This window comes from Helicoverpa zea, chromosome 17 (assembly GCF_022581195.2).
Source record: "Helicoverpa zea isolate HzStark_Cry1AcR chromosome 17, ilHelZeax1.1, whole genome shotgun sequence".
In the NCBI taxonomy this organism is placed as follows: Eukaryota; Metazoa; Arthropoda; class Insecta; order Lepidoptera; family Noctuidae; genus Helicoverpa; species Helicoverpa zea.
The window spans coordinates 1,955,220-1,972,246 of NC_061468.1; the positions used below are offsets into that span (position 1 = coordinate 1,955,220).

General features: G+C 38.7%; 1 protein-coding gene across 1 annotated transcript in view; it reads left to right on the plus strand.

The window, feature by feature from the left end:
* LOC124638531 (A disintegrin and metalloproteinase with thrombospondin motifs 16-like) overlaps positions 1-16,766 on the plus strand; it is a 54,044-nt gene extending 37,278 nt beyond the window's left edge. The window contains exons 2-18 of the mRNA XM_047175505.1: positions 6,437-6,509; positions 7,450-7,712; positions 8,295-9,021; positions 9,855-9,960; positions 11,035-11,169; positions 11,423-11,529; positions 11,704-11,846; positions 12,216-12,385; positions 12,554-12,620; positions 12,692-12,806; positions 13,115-13,245; positions 13,620-13,717; positions 14,115-14,274; positions 14,540-14,651; positions 14,931-15,079; positions 15,414-15,615; positions 15,928-16,766. Of these exons, the coding sequence (XP_047031461.1) occupies positions 6,437-6,509; positions 7,450-7,712; positions 8,295-9,021; positions 9,855-9,960; positions 11,035-11,169; positions 11,423-11,529; positions 11,704-11,846; positions 12,216-12,385; positions 12,554-12,620; positions 12,692-12,806; positions 13,115-13,245; positions 13,620-13,717; positions 14,115-14,274; positions 14,540-14,651; positions 14,931-15,079; positions 15,414-15,615; positions 15,928-16,058 (2,889 nt within the window). The 3' untranslated portion in view covers positions 16,059-16,766. The remainder of the gene's footprint in view (positions 1-6,436; positions 6,510-7,449; positions 7,713-8,294; positions 9,022-9,854; positions 9,961-11,034; positions 11,170-11,422; positions 11,530-11,703; positions 11,847-12,215; positions 12,386-12,553; positions 12,621-12,691; positions 12,807-13,114; positions 13,246-13,619; positions 13,718-14,114; positions 14,275-14,539; positions 14,652-14,930; positions 15,080-15,413; positions 15,616-15,927) is intronic.
* The last annotated feature ends 261 nt before the right edge of the window (positions 16,767-17,027 follow it).

Sequence of the window (17,027 nt, forward strand, 5' to 3'; positions counted from 1 at the left end):
TGTAAGCTTCAAATAAGGTAAGTATTTAATATGCGTTTTATTTCAGGTAAAACGCTGCTATTAAATTCTTGACCGTTATTTGAAGCTTACTAGTTTGAGACGTGTTTGTTATCGCCTGGTGGAAGTGGACGCCAATGTGAGCAAAAGCACAATGAAATTGTGTATGTAAATAGGTACTTAGGTACACGAGTAATCACATGTAAGTATGTGTATTGCATCCTGGAATACTAATGTAATCAAAGTTAACTGGTACTGGTACTCAGCTACATCCTGTTAGACTGGAAGCCGACCCCAACATAGTTGGGAAAGGGGCTCGAAGGATGAGTAATAAAAATTAAAAGAGAGATGCAAGAACAAAAGCAAAAATTGATTTCATTTTCTAATAGTAATTAACAAAAACATTGCGATACTTCTTAATAACAATAGTAACAAAAATATAGACATTAATCAGCTGGATTAATTAAATAATCGAGATAACTTGCTACTTCTATTTAGTGGGTATCTTTCCCTTCTGTAAAAATGGGCAAATGTATTGCCTGATCGCCAATTACCCTTTGCTAATATATCGTCCAAAGGTATATTGTCAACACAGATTTTGACGCTACCGCCGAGTGGAAGCTTCCTGGGGTTGTAGTTATTCCTGCCTCTTTTAACAATGTCTTAATCCACCCGCATCATCGTTCGGGTGCCTGCCTTTGGTTGGCCTCTAACGGATATAAATAAATTTAAGGAATTAGCCGATGTCCGTCTATCTTCTAACAAGGCTTTAGTCTTTCTGACCCAATACACTGGACTTAGATTTATATTTTCCTGATTATCCATCAAACAACAACCCGACTGCCTATGACTAGAACTGTCGGTCTTAGAGCCAAAGACTGGCCATAAGATTAAATTATCTTTGTTGTTTTTGAAATGTTCTGGGTCTATTGCAAGCAAGGAAAGATCATGGACTCGCCTTTCCGAAACAAGCTAGCAAAAGAAAGAGCAGCAGTGTGCCTGGAAGTTGCAAATGGATTATTCTCGTCTACGTCTACTGCACTTAAGTAGGTTACCAATTGGTCAATATTCCAGATGGACGGCTTCCCGGGGAACAGGTTTGCTCAGCGCTATTGATTTTAAAATGTGTCCGACTAGAACGTGTGAACCTAGCTCTAGAGTGGTTTCTGCATTGCATAGTGTAGCTATAACTGACTTGTGTAATAAAATAGTATTGTATGCTAGTTTATTTACTATGTGTAAGTCCGCTAAAAATTGGGTAAGTATAGGTCCAAATAGGGATTCAAGGATTCATAGGATCCAATTTCATACTTTTCGCCCCAATTTAACCATCGACTCCAAGCTGATTGATAAGTGTTGCGTGTGGATTGAAGAAGACTTCAGTCGGAGAGACTCCTTGTCCCTCCCCCCCCCCATTTCCTTGACCTTGGCAGGGGGTATCCCCGTTGCTGTGTCTATCGGTTTCTGCTCGAGGTTCATCAATGTGTAGGGTACTGCTAATGATCGGGACTTCAAATCTGCTCGCCAAAATACCTGGTGCCACCGAAGGAACTACTATGAGATTAACTCCCGTTCCTGAATTGAGATGACTGAGGACCTACGGTATAAGGTAAGGTGGCGGTAATACCCATGCTAGCGGGTAAGTCAAAAACTTGAGAAAAATGCATCGTGGAACCCCGCTTTCGGGTCCTTCAGATCTAGGGGCACGTAGTACACAAGTATGTGTCCCTGGGCTCGCTTCGAGGCAAATAGGTCCACTGCTGATACAAGATGCCACTCCGGTGGAGGTTTGTGTCGGGAGAGATGGTCTGCCTGACTGTTGAATAGGGCTGGTATATGATTCACGACGTGATAGATTTGATACAGCTCAAGATAACTGAATACTCTGTACGTCAAGTTCGGTAGGCTCCTTGATCGGGTGCCACCTTGATTTCTTAGATATGACACCACAGTCCCATTTCTGCATTGAAAAATGGCTGTTGATCTCTTTAGCAACTTGCCGTGATTTTCCAGTTAATACTGCAAGCATCTCTTTCAGATCGCAGTGAAAGCCTTTTTCTCTCTCGTTCCATGAACCCATTACGGGAGTTCCGTTCAGTTGTGCCCCCATCCTACATCGGAGGCGTCCGTGGTTATAAGGTGACAGGGAAGTGGCGAATGAATATCCAAGGTTTGGTGGCAGCTGACCAGCCACCACTTTAGATCTGCTAAGGTATCTGCTGGTAGGTTCAACATTGCTATACTCCATTCACCGAGCCGTGAGCCCATAATGTAACCAAAGAATGACACTTTTTCAAAATGGTGGGTATAACCCGACCGATGACAAAAACGTCACATTTTTATGTAAAATGTTCTTAGTATCTGTGGTCTTCAATTAAGTAGGGTTCTATGTATGACAGTCAAGACTTCTAGGTTCATTTTACATGTAAACGATTTACTACATATTTCATTAAAATTAAGAAAATAATTTACGGCATTTATTATACATATTTGATTTCAATTAAGTTTGAAAAGATTGCATAAGTTCCACAGACATCGTTCTAAAATATCATTTCTAATGTTGTCAGTATATTACTTTCGTAGTTATTTTTATAAAATATGATCATTACTTCAATCGTGACTTATAAGAACCCTTTTTATGGTTTGTTCACCGTTTGGCTCACGGTTCCATGAATAGGGTAGGTATAGATTGCTGTTCAACACTGCATTGAGGATAGTGAGGAGAGCCCGGTAATGCAGTCTGCCGTATGGAACAACGAAAACTTGCGAAGTTTAAAAGTCCTATCAAGCTATGCAGGTCTTCTAAGTTTGTCGTGCTGTTTGTCACGTAGTGCGTTTTGTCATTATCTTGTTGATAATGCTTGCGATTTATTCACTTGCCATCCAAAACATGGTGCAAATGATCCCAAAGTAGGCAAATATATCTTGGCGAGCCACCAGAAAATCGAGATACACAATTATAAGTATCCCTTGAGTTTTCAAAGTTTGAGCCACCCAAATTGGTCACTGTGGCGAAGGTCTTGGGTGCCGTGCTTAAGCCAAATGGTAGGCACGTAATCTGAAGCAGTCTTCTTCTGTATACTAGTCGAAGAACATATCTGTGACCTTCGGCTACCGGAAGGTAGAAGTAAGCCTGGGCGAGATCCACTTGCACAGCCATTCGTCTTTCTGAAGAAACTCTAGCACCCGAAAAACATTTATTAAACTGAAGGGTTCCGTAATTATGAACTTGTTGAGAACCTTGAGATTGAGTATTGGACGGTTCTTTCCGTCGCCTTTTGGGCACAAGAAACATATTGGAAAGAAAGCTGGCAGAATTTGCAGCTATCAATAGAACTTTTTGTTTTATCATTTGGGATATGACGACATCCATCTCTTTGGACTCTCTGGTCAAATCTGGCATTATCTATCAAAGGTGGCTTTTGGCCAATGGTATGCGATACCCAGTTATTATTTTTAACAAGAAAGGCGGAGCTCCCATTTCTTTCCATTGGTCTTGATATAATGTTAGGCAACCCGCCTGGAAAGTCATAACTTACGTGCCTTGTTGGACGCATCAAAGTCCGCCTGCGGTCCTGGACGCTTTCTGTTTCCTCTGTTGGACATGGTTCCTATTGTAATTTACTCGTGATATCCCAAGGGAGCTTTTAGAGTTTTGCGTCACACGCCATTCAGCGTGAGTGTGATTACCATTTCCCTTCGAGGGAAGGTTATAATGGCGACTCTTCGAAAGTCGATCCAAAAAGCCACCCTGCGAGGGTAGATTGCAATGATGGTACGACCCGCAACATGCATGATTGGTACCCTGCGAGGGTCCGTGATAATGAGCCGACCCCTGCGGGGGATGGCTAGTATACTTACTGGTCCCTGCTTTGTAATGATGCTGCTACTCGCAACATGCAAGATTGGTACCCTGCGCGGGTCCGTGATAATGAACCGCCCCCTGCGGGGGGTGGCTAGTATACTTACTGGTCCCTGCTTTGTAATGATGCTGCGACTCGCAAAATGCAAGATTGGTACCCTGCGCGGGTCCGTGATAATGAACCGACCCCTGCGGGGGGTGGCTAGTATACTTACTGGCAGTCCTAGGCGGAGCGTACCAAGTCTTTCAAAGGCCGAAAACCATCACACGCCGTGATAATGAGCCGACCACTACGGGGGGTGGCTAACAGACTTACTGGCAGTCCGAGGGGAGCGTACCAAGTCTTTCAAGGCCGAAAACCATCACACGCCGTGATAATGAGCCGACCCCCATGGGGGGGTGGCTAACAGACTTACTGGCAGTCCGAGGGGAGCGTACCAAGTCTTTCAAGGCCGAAAACCATCACACGCCGTAATAATGAGCCGACCCCCATGGGGGGTGGCTAACAGACTTACTGGCAGTCCGAGGGGAGCGTACCAAGTCTTTCAAGGCCGAAAAGCTTTCTTGACACCACCAGCCCTCTTCAAGTGCGGTAGTGACCAGTCCGAACTAAGGAGATGCTGGTTGGACCGCACCTCACACCATTCTTTTTTGTCAAAAAGTTGAACGCCTTGCAGGATTGAACTAGGGCCACAGGTGCCTTAGGAACTTCGGGCTTGCTTTCTTTTCCATAGTCACGTGCACGGGCTGTGGTAGCTTTATTATTTACCGCATCCGTATTTGCTTTATAAGTCACTCATTCTGAAAACAAATTACTGAAAAAAAAAAAAGTACACGGAAGAAACTCGTGACAAAAAAGGGGTAGATGTACAAAATATTAACACTTGATTTCGCAAAATCGAATATCGAACGGTAAAACCGTTAACAAATTGTATAAAATATTATAAACTCACCTGTGTTCTGCGAGAGCACTGAGTTTATTTTTCAACGAAATACTACAGCGGTTGGTTAGACCAACCTTCTCGGGCGGAAAACAAGACGCCAATGACGAACTGTGGCCGCCGAGAACACTCGTCGCCTCCTGCCTGGTGGGGAGTGAAACTGGTCGGTGTGCGAGAGAGATGCAAGATATGGGGTAGAAAAGGACAGAGATAAAAGCGGAAAACACGTAGGTGCCTATCTCAAACTAGTAAGCTTCAAATAACGGTCAAGAATTTAATTTTATGATTACAAAGATACATATATTCAGTTTAACATAACGTGTTATTAAGTATCAATTAAATTCTTATTTATGAAAATTGAATCTTTCATAACTGAAACATTCAATAACATAAACAATAATAACGAAAAAAAATCTCTTCCTGATACAAAAGCCGAGGACACTTTGTCCTATAAAAGTCAAGATCATCATAACAATGAATTTAAACATTTTAAAATTGCATTGCAACAACATAATGATGCAAATAAAGTTGTAAAAAGACATCGAGCGTCTAACCCATCGAAAGAAACAGTATCTAATCGCATAATAAACAATACTATTCATAGCTTGGTTCAGAACATAAGCGAACGCGATTTAATGTCGATTACTTAGCTTAGTGTTTGAATTGATTGAACAACACCCATTTGCTGATTTTCTATTCCAGCAAATAAATGATATATCTAACCATTAAAATAATAAGATACAGGCAAATTAAATAATTCATAAAACTGTGTGCTGGCTGTAGCTTATCAATAAATTCACTGACAGGACTTTTACTCGCTAAAATGGGTCCTGAACTTAGGCAGATTGAAGGAACATCCAGACCGCAGTGCTTGTGGGAAACATTCCATAAAAAAGTATGTGTCGATAGTCGCAAAAGTTGAAGAATGTTACCTATTTTTATAGTCTGCGCAGAAGTATAGCTCCAAAACAGAAACTGCCGTGTAAATGCATCTTAGCACCCAAGATACAGTGATGTCAAAAGTATCATAAAAATACAACAATAATTATCCTTGTATCTCCTTTACATAACTAACTCTTCAAATTCCCACATTAGCTCCTCATTCATTCACCATTCGCTAATACGATTTTAATGTCGCCACAGCCTTTCACTTAAACAGTAATTAAGTTCCGTTTAATCACAAAACTGCGTGCGAAACCCATCTATTGTCAAAAATAAGGTGTCGAGGCTGCGTTTACAGACAATGGCTTTTAGCTAATATTATTTATAATGCAAGGTTGGTTGGAAGTCGCGTGGTGAATTTACACTTCCTGACACTTATTTGTTACTTAAGATCGATACTATCATTAGGTCTAGTTTCTTTGGGTTATGTCAATAGTAGACCTGCTGATTTTGACGGTCCTGTCAAGTAAACTATAAAATTGGCAACTGAGATTTTTTTACATCTCACTCACGTACTCTGTTAATTTTATCGCTTTATGGGTAGGTAGTAGGATGGTAAGATTTCATTGATCGACTTATGGAAATATTTTAAAAAGTAATTAAATTATTTTTAATCCAGTTTTAGGTCGAAGTCCTCATTCACATAAATACGAAAGAGCAATGTATTCTAATTGTCAATTTTCTTTTGTTACAGGATCACTCAAAACAACTACTAGAACATTTAACAGAGTCTGAAAAAATATTCCTATTCGGTGCCAACCCTAACGGTAAGTACCCCCAAAGCTATAGAACCAAATCTCACACAATTACAGTTAATTAATTTTAATAAAACCAGGCAGACTATTATAGATAATATCTAGTCAATATTGTTATCTATTTAGTTCTTGTTGCAACACCGTTTTCAAGATCATGTGTTTGAACTTGAGGTGTGAGTGTGAGAAAAATTGCTCGAATTGACATAAGTAAATGGTGAATGGAGTAAGAAATGTGGTATTAGTGTAGAGTATCTTTGAATGAACGATATAAATGCCATATTTACTGATTCATGGTAACGTCGACATGTACCGTGTGTGAGTCTTAGTAATGACCATTTTTAAACCAGCTTCATATACATATTAAATAAGCATTTTCTAACCAAACACTAATTACTAAAGAAAGTAATGATGTACGCGTTACAGCTAATGATAAAATAAAAACCACAAGCATGCTGATCATTATACCGCGAAAGTTGTGCAGTATAAATAAGGTAAATTAAAGGTGTCAAGCGACAGGCCATGGGAGAAACCACTTTTTGATGAACTAGTTGTATGTGATACCTTGATTTACGGCATTCTTTCCTTCACATAGAATAGCAAAGATAACAGTAATTTCTGCTAGGGTAAACCGCACTAGCCGAGGATGGGTGGCCTTTCCTTAAGAGAGTTAAATCTTCTGTGCTTGAAAGAGCTTTTTTAGAAATGGATTCTGAATGATTTTTTATGTCACAACAGATTGTCTGGTTATGCCAGCTTTTTGTTTCTTACTAAAACTGTGTAATATTATCAGATGCATTAAACTGCACTGCGGCATTCCTTAATGGTGAAGCTGGATGAAAGTTTGCTAATTTTGCGATTATTTTCCCTTCATCTCTTAAAATTGACAAAATGCTCTATTTCTGGCATTAGTCATGTAACAACCAATAACATTTCACCCTTACTTCAATTACAGAAGCACAATTCGAAGTAGCACATCTCAAGCAGCCAAAACGTCGTAAGCGCTCACTCCTCTACGACGACCAAGACCTAGTCGGACTGAAGAAGCACCTAGACATAAGGCTCACTCCTAGGAACAGCTTCCTAGATCCTCAGTTCCTGCTGATGAGAAGGTGGTCTAATAGTACTGAGGCGGTATTAGATCAACATAATGATGAAGAAGTGGATGCTTGTTATTATAGAAGTGATAATGCTGCTCTTTATGTTTGTGATGATGTGGTAAGTAAAAGTAATCTTAATGGTTTGATATTTATTGTAGATAATGTAAATATAACTGTATGAGGATTAGAGAAAATAAGAATAATGGACAAACTAGACTAAATAATAATGAAATACGATATAGTTACTCAACGAAAATACAATGAGTTGATAATGACAATGATGTATATGAATCTTGATATAGTTTCTGCTAAACTGACCTGTCCTGTGTTTAAGCAAAGTCCTGGCCCCTATTAAAGCTAAATCTGCGAGACAGGAATAAAGATGAAAATTTTAATATGAATAATAAACGAATGAATATGCAAGAATAGTGAAATCGAATTCAAAATTGAATGCCTCGACAAAATGCAATAAAGCATGCAGAGGCTTTTAAGAATTCTAATAATAAATAAGAAAACGTTATAAACTATGTGAACAATAAGCTGTAAAAGGTATTATTATGTACATTCGTCGTTAAGTATGAATCTCCATTAGTGTCCGAGATATGTAGGCCGAAGAAATTTTAATACCCAACAATTAATTCTAGACACAATCATGAGAGATTTTAATTGCACTTTCCTTTCATTATGTCTTCTTTTTCAGAGAGGTTTAGTCAAGTCTAATGACACCTACTACTTTATACACCCACTGCCAGACAGGTTTCATGATGACCATGCAAAAGCACATGTGATTGTGAAAAAACAAATAGACAACAAAATCGATAGTGAAGACGAAACATGTCTAGAAAGAGAAAACTTAATACCTAATCAACCAGAACCTGTTAAAACATGGAAGAAACACAGAAGAAAACGAGAAATACCTTCAAGCTATGTACATAATAATTTAGAAGGATTCAAAGTTAATTTAGCACATAGGAATAAGACTATTACAGACTTTATTCAAAAACTATCAGTAGGATCGAATAGGCAACGAAGAGCGATTTTACCAGCAGTGTTCGTGGAAACTGCAGTATTTGTAGATAGAGATTTATACAAGCACATGACTATTAATTTCCCAAAAGATACAGAAAGAGAATTGGTAAGATTCGTACTGGCTATGATCAATGCAGTACAATTAATTTACCATGATCCTTCTCTGGGAAGACCAGTGAACTTTATACTGAAGAGACTGGAGATATTACACGAAGACCCAGCGAATTTGAAAAGACCTCACGATATTGATAGATTTCTTAGTAATTTTTGTACATGGCAAAGACTGGAAAATCCCCCGGGAGACAATGATCCTTTGCATTGGGATCATGCATTAATATTGACTGGATTGGATCTGTATGTTGTCAACAAGAATGGGAAAGTTAGCAGTCAAGTTGTGGGTAAGTTAAATTGTATTTTGTATCGTTTACAATGTCACATGAACCCTAAATTTTAGAACGATAATCAAGTTGAATCTTAAAACTCAATGCAATTGAACTATGTAATGGCTTCGAAAGCACGCACGGAATGTGTGAAAATCGTACTAAGGCAACGTTTTCGTATCTCGAGCCGATTAACCAATTATACATTCTTGTTAGTGCAAGATTTTCTATCAATTCCATTTATAACACACTTAAAACGATCAAGTCAAAACTAAAATGTGAAAACGAACGTGTAAAGAAACTTTCTTTTATACCGATTACATACACGTAAAAACTTAAAATTACTCAATATAATAAAAGCCTTTTACGTATAAGAAATGAGACAAAAGATAAGTATTGTTAAGTAGTTTATAACGACATTATTAGATACATACGAAGTTTCGTTGTTACAATTTGAAACGCTTTCATCAGACTGTAATGCTCTATATCCAATTGATGTGTCAATGTGTTACAATGATGTATTATTATAGGCATTAAATAAAATCGTCATGTTTACTTTGATCACGCATAGCAAATTAATCATCTATATAGTAGCTAGCTTGAGACATTTTATAATTACCTGTAACTGGTCTACATGAAACGACTGCAAAGAAAATGTCACATCGAGAACCAAATGAACATTGGTTTAATGAGATTTGTCTACTGCTCCGGCAATTACAATATGAACATTAGAATATTTTCACTCTGAAAGAAGACTGATCATACTTCTGCATTGCAGTGCAAAACAACTAGATACCTTAAGCCTTTTCTATAAATATCCCAACTAAAACAAATGACTGTATGTTTCACAGGATTAGCACCAGTAGCAGGAATGTGCACGGTCACCAGTAGCTGTACAGTGAATGAAGGAAGGCACTTCGAGAGCGTTTACGTAGTTGCACATGAGATCGGACACAAGTTTGTATTCATTAATATTTTCAGGCTTAGATTAAACCAAAGCTGAGCGGAGAAGTTCTTAAACAACTATTATTCCTTTATTCTTTTGTCTTGTCTCTTCCCTGACCGGAAAAATACTATTGATTGTTTTTATGCCTCGCTCCGCTATGTTGGAGTTCTAGGCTTTAACACAGCTATATCGAACCTAGCTTATGACGATAACCATGCATGACTCACAAAAGTGCATTCGCAGACGTTCCCCAAATTGATTTAACAGAACTTTATTACGAACCAAACAGACGAGGCTGCTAAAATCTTAACCTTAATCACATTTAGCTGCGTTTCTAAATTCAATCAGATTTCAGCAATCATTGTGGTTTCCAGCCGATTGGATAGCAATTAATGTGGTATTTTTAGGACATTTCGACATAATACAGCTAGCTAGTCTTAATTTTTTCCGATGGCAATATTCTTTAATTACTGAGGTTAAATTATATAAAGCTAAAAGAAAAAGTTAATTGACAAATTAAGTGGTAAGACCACAAAACTATTTTAAAGGCAGATTTTATAAGATAATACTGTCTGATCTTCAACCTGCATTTATTAACAAAACAGCTTGAAGTTTAGATAACCTTATTAACAAAGCTACCATGAAACTAGAAGAACTATTACGTTGATCAGTTATATCGTTTAAACTAAACCAAGCCGTGAAATAGAGATGTTATCAAATGATCTGCAACTGATGATAGAGAATGATTGATTAATAATTTGGAATTATTTCGTTTTAGATCTTAGATTAACTTTCTAAATTACGTAATTTTATAAAGATGTCATTATTACGTTAACATTGGAACAGATCTGTTGAAATTTAAGTTTAAAAAGCAGGCCATTATGATGACAAGCAAAAACTAAATAGATTTGCCTATTTGACTAATATGGATTTGCAGATCATCGACCGATTCCTTACCCCGCATCTAGGAATAGGAAACATCATCTCCCTATTAATTCTATGTAACGAGGTCCTAATAAAAAGCCATTTGGTATTTAATCCCCCGTTGAAAATTCAATAACTAGAATATTATCTTAAACTTTCAGCCTGGGTATGCGTCACGATGGACCACTAGCAGACAATGGCTGTGATCCTAGCGCCTATATCATGAGCCCAACCCTCGGCAGCGGGAAGATCACCTGGTCGCAATGCAGCAAGAATTATTTGCAGAAGTTCTTGGAGTAAGTCCTCTAAAAATATTTAAAAAGTCAAAAAAACTTAAAACATTCTTGAATGGAGATACATCGAAACCTAATGAAAGGAAGTTTCTTTACAAAATCGATTACTGCTTATTATTGATTTATAAAAGAAAAATGAAGCTTACTATTAGTAGGAGCTCTGTACAGCATTAGGTTGAAACAAAGTCAAATATCTCAAGAACATTTTTATCCAACCTATCTGATCCAAGATTTACTATGTTTTACCTATTTACAGCACAGTTCAATCTCGATGTCTACTGGACCATGGAAACTCTGCAGGACAACTGGACCACAGCGCTGAAGGCATTCTACCTGGAGAGAGATTTGATGCTGATCAGCAATGTAAGTAAATACTGAAGACCAAGAAGATTAATAACCTGTTTAATGCTAATACAAACTTAGTTAAAGTTATTTTTTAGCTTTAGTAACCAAGGCGAAAGAAAAGTAACCATTTAACTTTTTATATCCTAAAAAGCTGATGTAGCGTAACTAAATTAAATTGGGTCTTCCTTCTAGGTATGTTAAAATATGGAAGAGGAAGTCGACATTCAGGGGCCCAAAGTTTGGAAGACATCTGTCGAGATCTACATTGCCAACGCGAAAGATACACATGGACATCACACCCTGCTCTGGAAGGAACGAGATGTGGCGAGGATATGGTAAGATCAAATCAACTGAAAAAAAAACATTATGTTACATAAACATGTAAATTGAATATAGGTTATTGCAATATGTAATTTTTAGGAACCGAACGAACGAATATACATCTCCAGATCTCCAGTATCGGCTTGAGCGGTATCCAAACCTAGATTAAAGTATCAATGTGGAAGTGTGGAAGACCTATGTCCAACTTTGGACTAATATTGAATTGGTTGATGTTGCTGAAACTTCAACATTCTTTAACACATTGAACGCCAAGTGTCCGACAGTCAATATTTCTTCCATTGCATCTGAGGCTTTCAAGTCTTCTCCTTTCTTGGCTTTCATACCCTTTACTTCCTTCTTCCTAAAGTCCATCTTCATTCCAGTACTGTCGCGGCGGTGAATGCGTAGAACGTGAAGGGTCTACAATCATCCGCGGTTCCTGGGGTCGCTGGTCGGGCTGGTCGGAATGTGCGTCAGCGTGTCTGGTGGATGACACTCATGCACCTGCAGCGGCTGGCGTTGCGGTCGCTACTAGGCGGTGCAATAGACCACGGTATGTCAAAAATATTTTTTAAAGTTTAATTTTAAAAGTTTTTTTACTGTTTTCTACGAGATGAAATAAAATTTGTCCGCAAGTCTCTTCTGATATGCATGTGTGTCTGTATCTCTTCAAAATATATTATACCAATACGTGTTTTTAACAAAGTTATTTTCATTTCAGACACGACAACGGCAAAAATTACTGCGTAGGACATGACAAGAAGTTCCAATCATGTCACGCACAACAGGTAAATAAATATCACCTTTATCTTCTATGTAATAAAATACGGTTTAACATACACTATTTTCTCAATTGCAGTGCAGCAACGTACCAAGGATGACAGTCAGGGAATTTGCTGATCAGATCTGTTTGAGAGCTCGAGATGTTGATCCTGACCTTATTGGAACTGGCTTGCAGAGGATCGATTCCGATGGTATGTACCTCAAAGAAGCCTCAAAGACTGATTCTACTTATAACCACGGTGGACTATAAATCGATGCATGTATACATATATTTAAAGACCAGTAAGCTAAGTTGCTCATGCCTTTCAGTTCTTTAACCCTATTTTTGAACACAATTGATCACGAGTATTTAAGTTTCCTCCAAAACAGTTTGACGTAGGTACACCCGTGGTTTGTCGATTAAAGACCTTTCATACCTCTCCATGTTCCCGGAAAACTTACCCAAAATCTGACATGTCCATACATTATCCTCTCAGTTTGTTCTTCCATGTTGTATCAGACGTGAGCAGCGCGTGCGCGGTGTGGTGCGACACGCGCGGCGGCGGCTACAAGTCGCGCGGCTGGAGCCTGCCCGACGGCACCGCATGCTCTACTGTCTCGCCTATGTTCTGCATCAGCGGCGTCTGTCAGGTAAACTAGAAAATCTACACTCATGTCTCAAAATCAAATGATGCTCTCCTGACTAGCTAAAACCCACCATCTCAAACCTAAGGCCTTTTATTCAAACTTGACTGCCAGAAAGTACTTCTTGAACGAACATGCCCCAAACGGATCTTACCTTACCAACTTCTGCATCATGCGTGCTGGGAAGAAAAAATGGCGTAACAAACTCCCCAGCAATATGTTCCTTCTTAAGCCTTTTATGTACCATACCTGCGGTTACTCTTCCAAATACTCCCGCGACCCCGGCAGGGGACCTGGTATACCTTCTGTTAAAAATGCCTTTTGAAATACAAGCACGTTCGAACTCAAGACCTTCTAAAACCAATTTGTTTTTTGTGCAGAAATTCACCTGTTCGACCAACCCAGACACGGAGTTTTCTCTGAAACCAAGCGAATGTGAATGGGAAGCACTGAGGACTGCTACGCCGCATACACCTCCGTAAGTGTACCTAGAAACTGTTTCATAATGTATTTCCTTTAGAAAAAAAAACTGAAATCTAGGGAGCCTAAGACAAATCCTCTAAAAACCAAAGGCTTTATTAAATTGTACTTTCCAATAGAATTCCCGCCGATGGCTACAACGGCAACGTGGGCAAGCAGCCAGCTTTTCTTTTTTCACAGGAATATGGACGACAAGCCACACATTCTGTGGCTTGTCGTCCATATTCCTGTGAAACCAATCTGTGGTGCTTCTTTGAGGACTTTCTGTCTTCTACAAGCAAGCTAGTATGCTCTGCTCATAATTAGCACCTTATGTACCTTCATTATGGAAAGCGTATAATGATATAAACATAAAGCACTGTTGGAGAATACATTGTAACATAATATCCTTCCAGAACAAAACAATCAGGCACGTGGCGTCGAGCAGTGGGATCACAGTGGACAGCAGCGAGTGGCTGCCACTACCACTGCGTGTCGGGCGGCGCGGGGCTCAGGCTGGTGAGAGCGCGGCGAGCCACCACTATACAGCTGTGTGAACCGCTCGCTAGTGAAACTGTGAGTATACCACTTTATACTCGCCAAGTAACTCCCAAATCTACTGTTTAGGTAGGTACTGGTGAAACCTTGTGCGATCTACCAAATACTTACATACATAGGTACCTCTATAAATCTGAAATGAAACACCATAGTTCAGAGCCTTGCCACAATCGACTGGACTAATAGTCGCAGTCGAAACAGTTCGTATATCAACTTAAATAAATTCGTATATTCTTAGCAACTTCAGAAATTCATATAATAACAAAATCGTGATTATTTCCAGGGTTGCACTCAAAAGAAATCACCATACCAATACGCGACCATGGTCTGCACTAAGTACAAAGACAGAGTGAGGAGGTTATCTGGATTAGGCATGCAGATTTCACCAGCTTTAGGTAAGAAATTCCAAAAGACTGAAATCCAAATTAGGTGCCATCCGAGCCAAGTTTTCTCTGACAATACCAAAACACCGGTAATTTACCAGTCATCAATCTATCCCACCTAATTAATATTAGGGTCATACCTACATCACCTAGTATTAAACGGTGTCTAGTTAGAATGCAAGTTCACTTCAACTTAGATATGAATATGAACTCATTAAAAGGACAACATGTACAAATTGTCTTGTCTGGATATCTTCCCAACTTAATCCTTGCTCCTAAATATATTTGCAGAGGACCCAGACCGACCATGCCGCATCGCCTGTCAAGATGAACGAGTGTCTCATCGTTTCTACCTAGTCAACGGGCAAGAAGGCTGGTTCCCTCTTGGAACCTCTTGCGGGAAGAGGAACTCTTCGTATTGTGTTAGCGGGAAATGCTTGGTAAGAACATAGTTTTTATTTACCTTAACTGGGACATAGATACTTTTGGTCTGGAAAATTAGCAGGATTTCTGAACATTGGACCTAGGTATTTTATTGAGAAGCCTAAAAAAACCGAAGTCGAACACATTGTATTCTGAATACCCGGATACTGAGAGATAACTATAGCAAGAAGATCTAATTACTTATGATGGATAACCTATGTACATTTGCTTACCAGAGGTACGAGTTCGACAATACCGGGCTCATATCAGAATTCTATCCCTAGTAAAGGAACGTACAGGTCTAGAACCCTCCAAAACATCTCTTCTTAACATCTCCTCAAACATTTCCAGGAGTTCGGTCCCGACCACACACCACTCTCGGAGATGGTGTTCACGCTCCCGCTGCTGAGCCGCGCCAGCAACAGCACGCGCGTCACGTGGCACACGCGATCTTCCCGACATAAGCGCAGTCTTAGAACTGACAGGATCACTGTCAAGGCAACGTTGGATCAAGCGCATCTGGACGACATTATTGCGAGGTTGAATTTGACACGTAAGTTCTGATGATTTTTTAAGCGAAATTTCGTTATTTACACCCAAAATTATGAGCTGTTTGGATCCAAATGGAAGCAAGATTAAAATCACTGGAGACCAATAAAGGCAATTTGATAATTACCTTTTTACATGATCCCTTTTTTCAAGCACAGAAAAAAAATTACGGCAAAATATGCATTTAGGAAACTTCACTGTAATTTTTTTTTTGCTTACCAACAGCATTAAAAAAAAAATGCTGTGTGCTTGTGTCGATCTTTCCAGTATTCGTTCCAGTAGAAGTTTCCCTAACTAATGTATTCCTATGTTGCAGACAATTTAAACGACCACATAACGTACTTCGACTCGATCCCGGAGCACATCGAGGTGGACTTCAACAACCCCATACACATCGCGCCAGAAGACACGCTGCTCAGGAAACCACCGCGACCTACTTGGGACTGATCTTATTGACTATTGAACTTATGAGATATCTGTTGAAACTGAAGGAGGAACACTGGGCATCAGGTTCTAATGTAAAAAATTGACAAATCAAAGTAAAAAGAAATGTTGTCAATCCTAGTAATTAGAGGCGTTTGTAAGGTGGCTAAAGTGTGATTGGTTCAACTGGGCGCCAGGTTTAGAAGTTATCGAAGTGTAAAACGGTGAGCGCCAGAATTGTTAGTCGTTTCTACAACAATGGAACATGTTTGAAAGTTAAAGAACTGATTTAACCAGAAGTACACTGCCTAACAACACTTAGAAGACGTACACATAAAGTACATGTAAAATAGTTTTATCATCTCAGATTTTTACCGTTAGTTAAAAATCTATATTAATTTTGGTAGATTTCAAGATCAAAAACCATTTATTTATGTGGCTGAAATGGCTTTTTGTACGTCCAAAGCCCGAGGCATTATTTTCTATTCGTATCGCACCAAACGTAACATGTTTTGAACTGTGTTTTACCAAAATATGTTCGCCCTTTTTCTACGGTGCTACTACGAATTTTTGGTGAACAAAATGAGTTGTTGAGAACAAAATATTACAATTATTTATAAGTCATGTACATATTTCTCTAGAATTGTGATCAATTTAGTAATTTATTTATAGAGACTTTTATACCTTTGTTGATAAGTAGGTTTAAGTAATAAAAAGTTATTTTATACAAGAGTACATGTTTTATTTGAAGGCACTTTCATTTGTAACTGGGTTTTACAAATTATTGCAATGCAGACATGTAAAAACATTTAAAATATATATAAAATTAATCTAGATATACAAACTACAGTTATGTATTTCTGTATCAAGAATATTTTTCGCAGTAAAAATATATTTTTAAATATATCTTACAGAAACTTGTTCTGTTATTGTATGCTACAGGAGAAACAAGGGTGGCAGTAATAATTTCATAAAAAGAAAAATAATATTGGT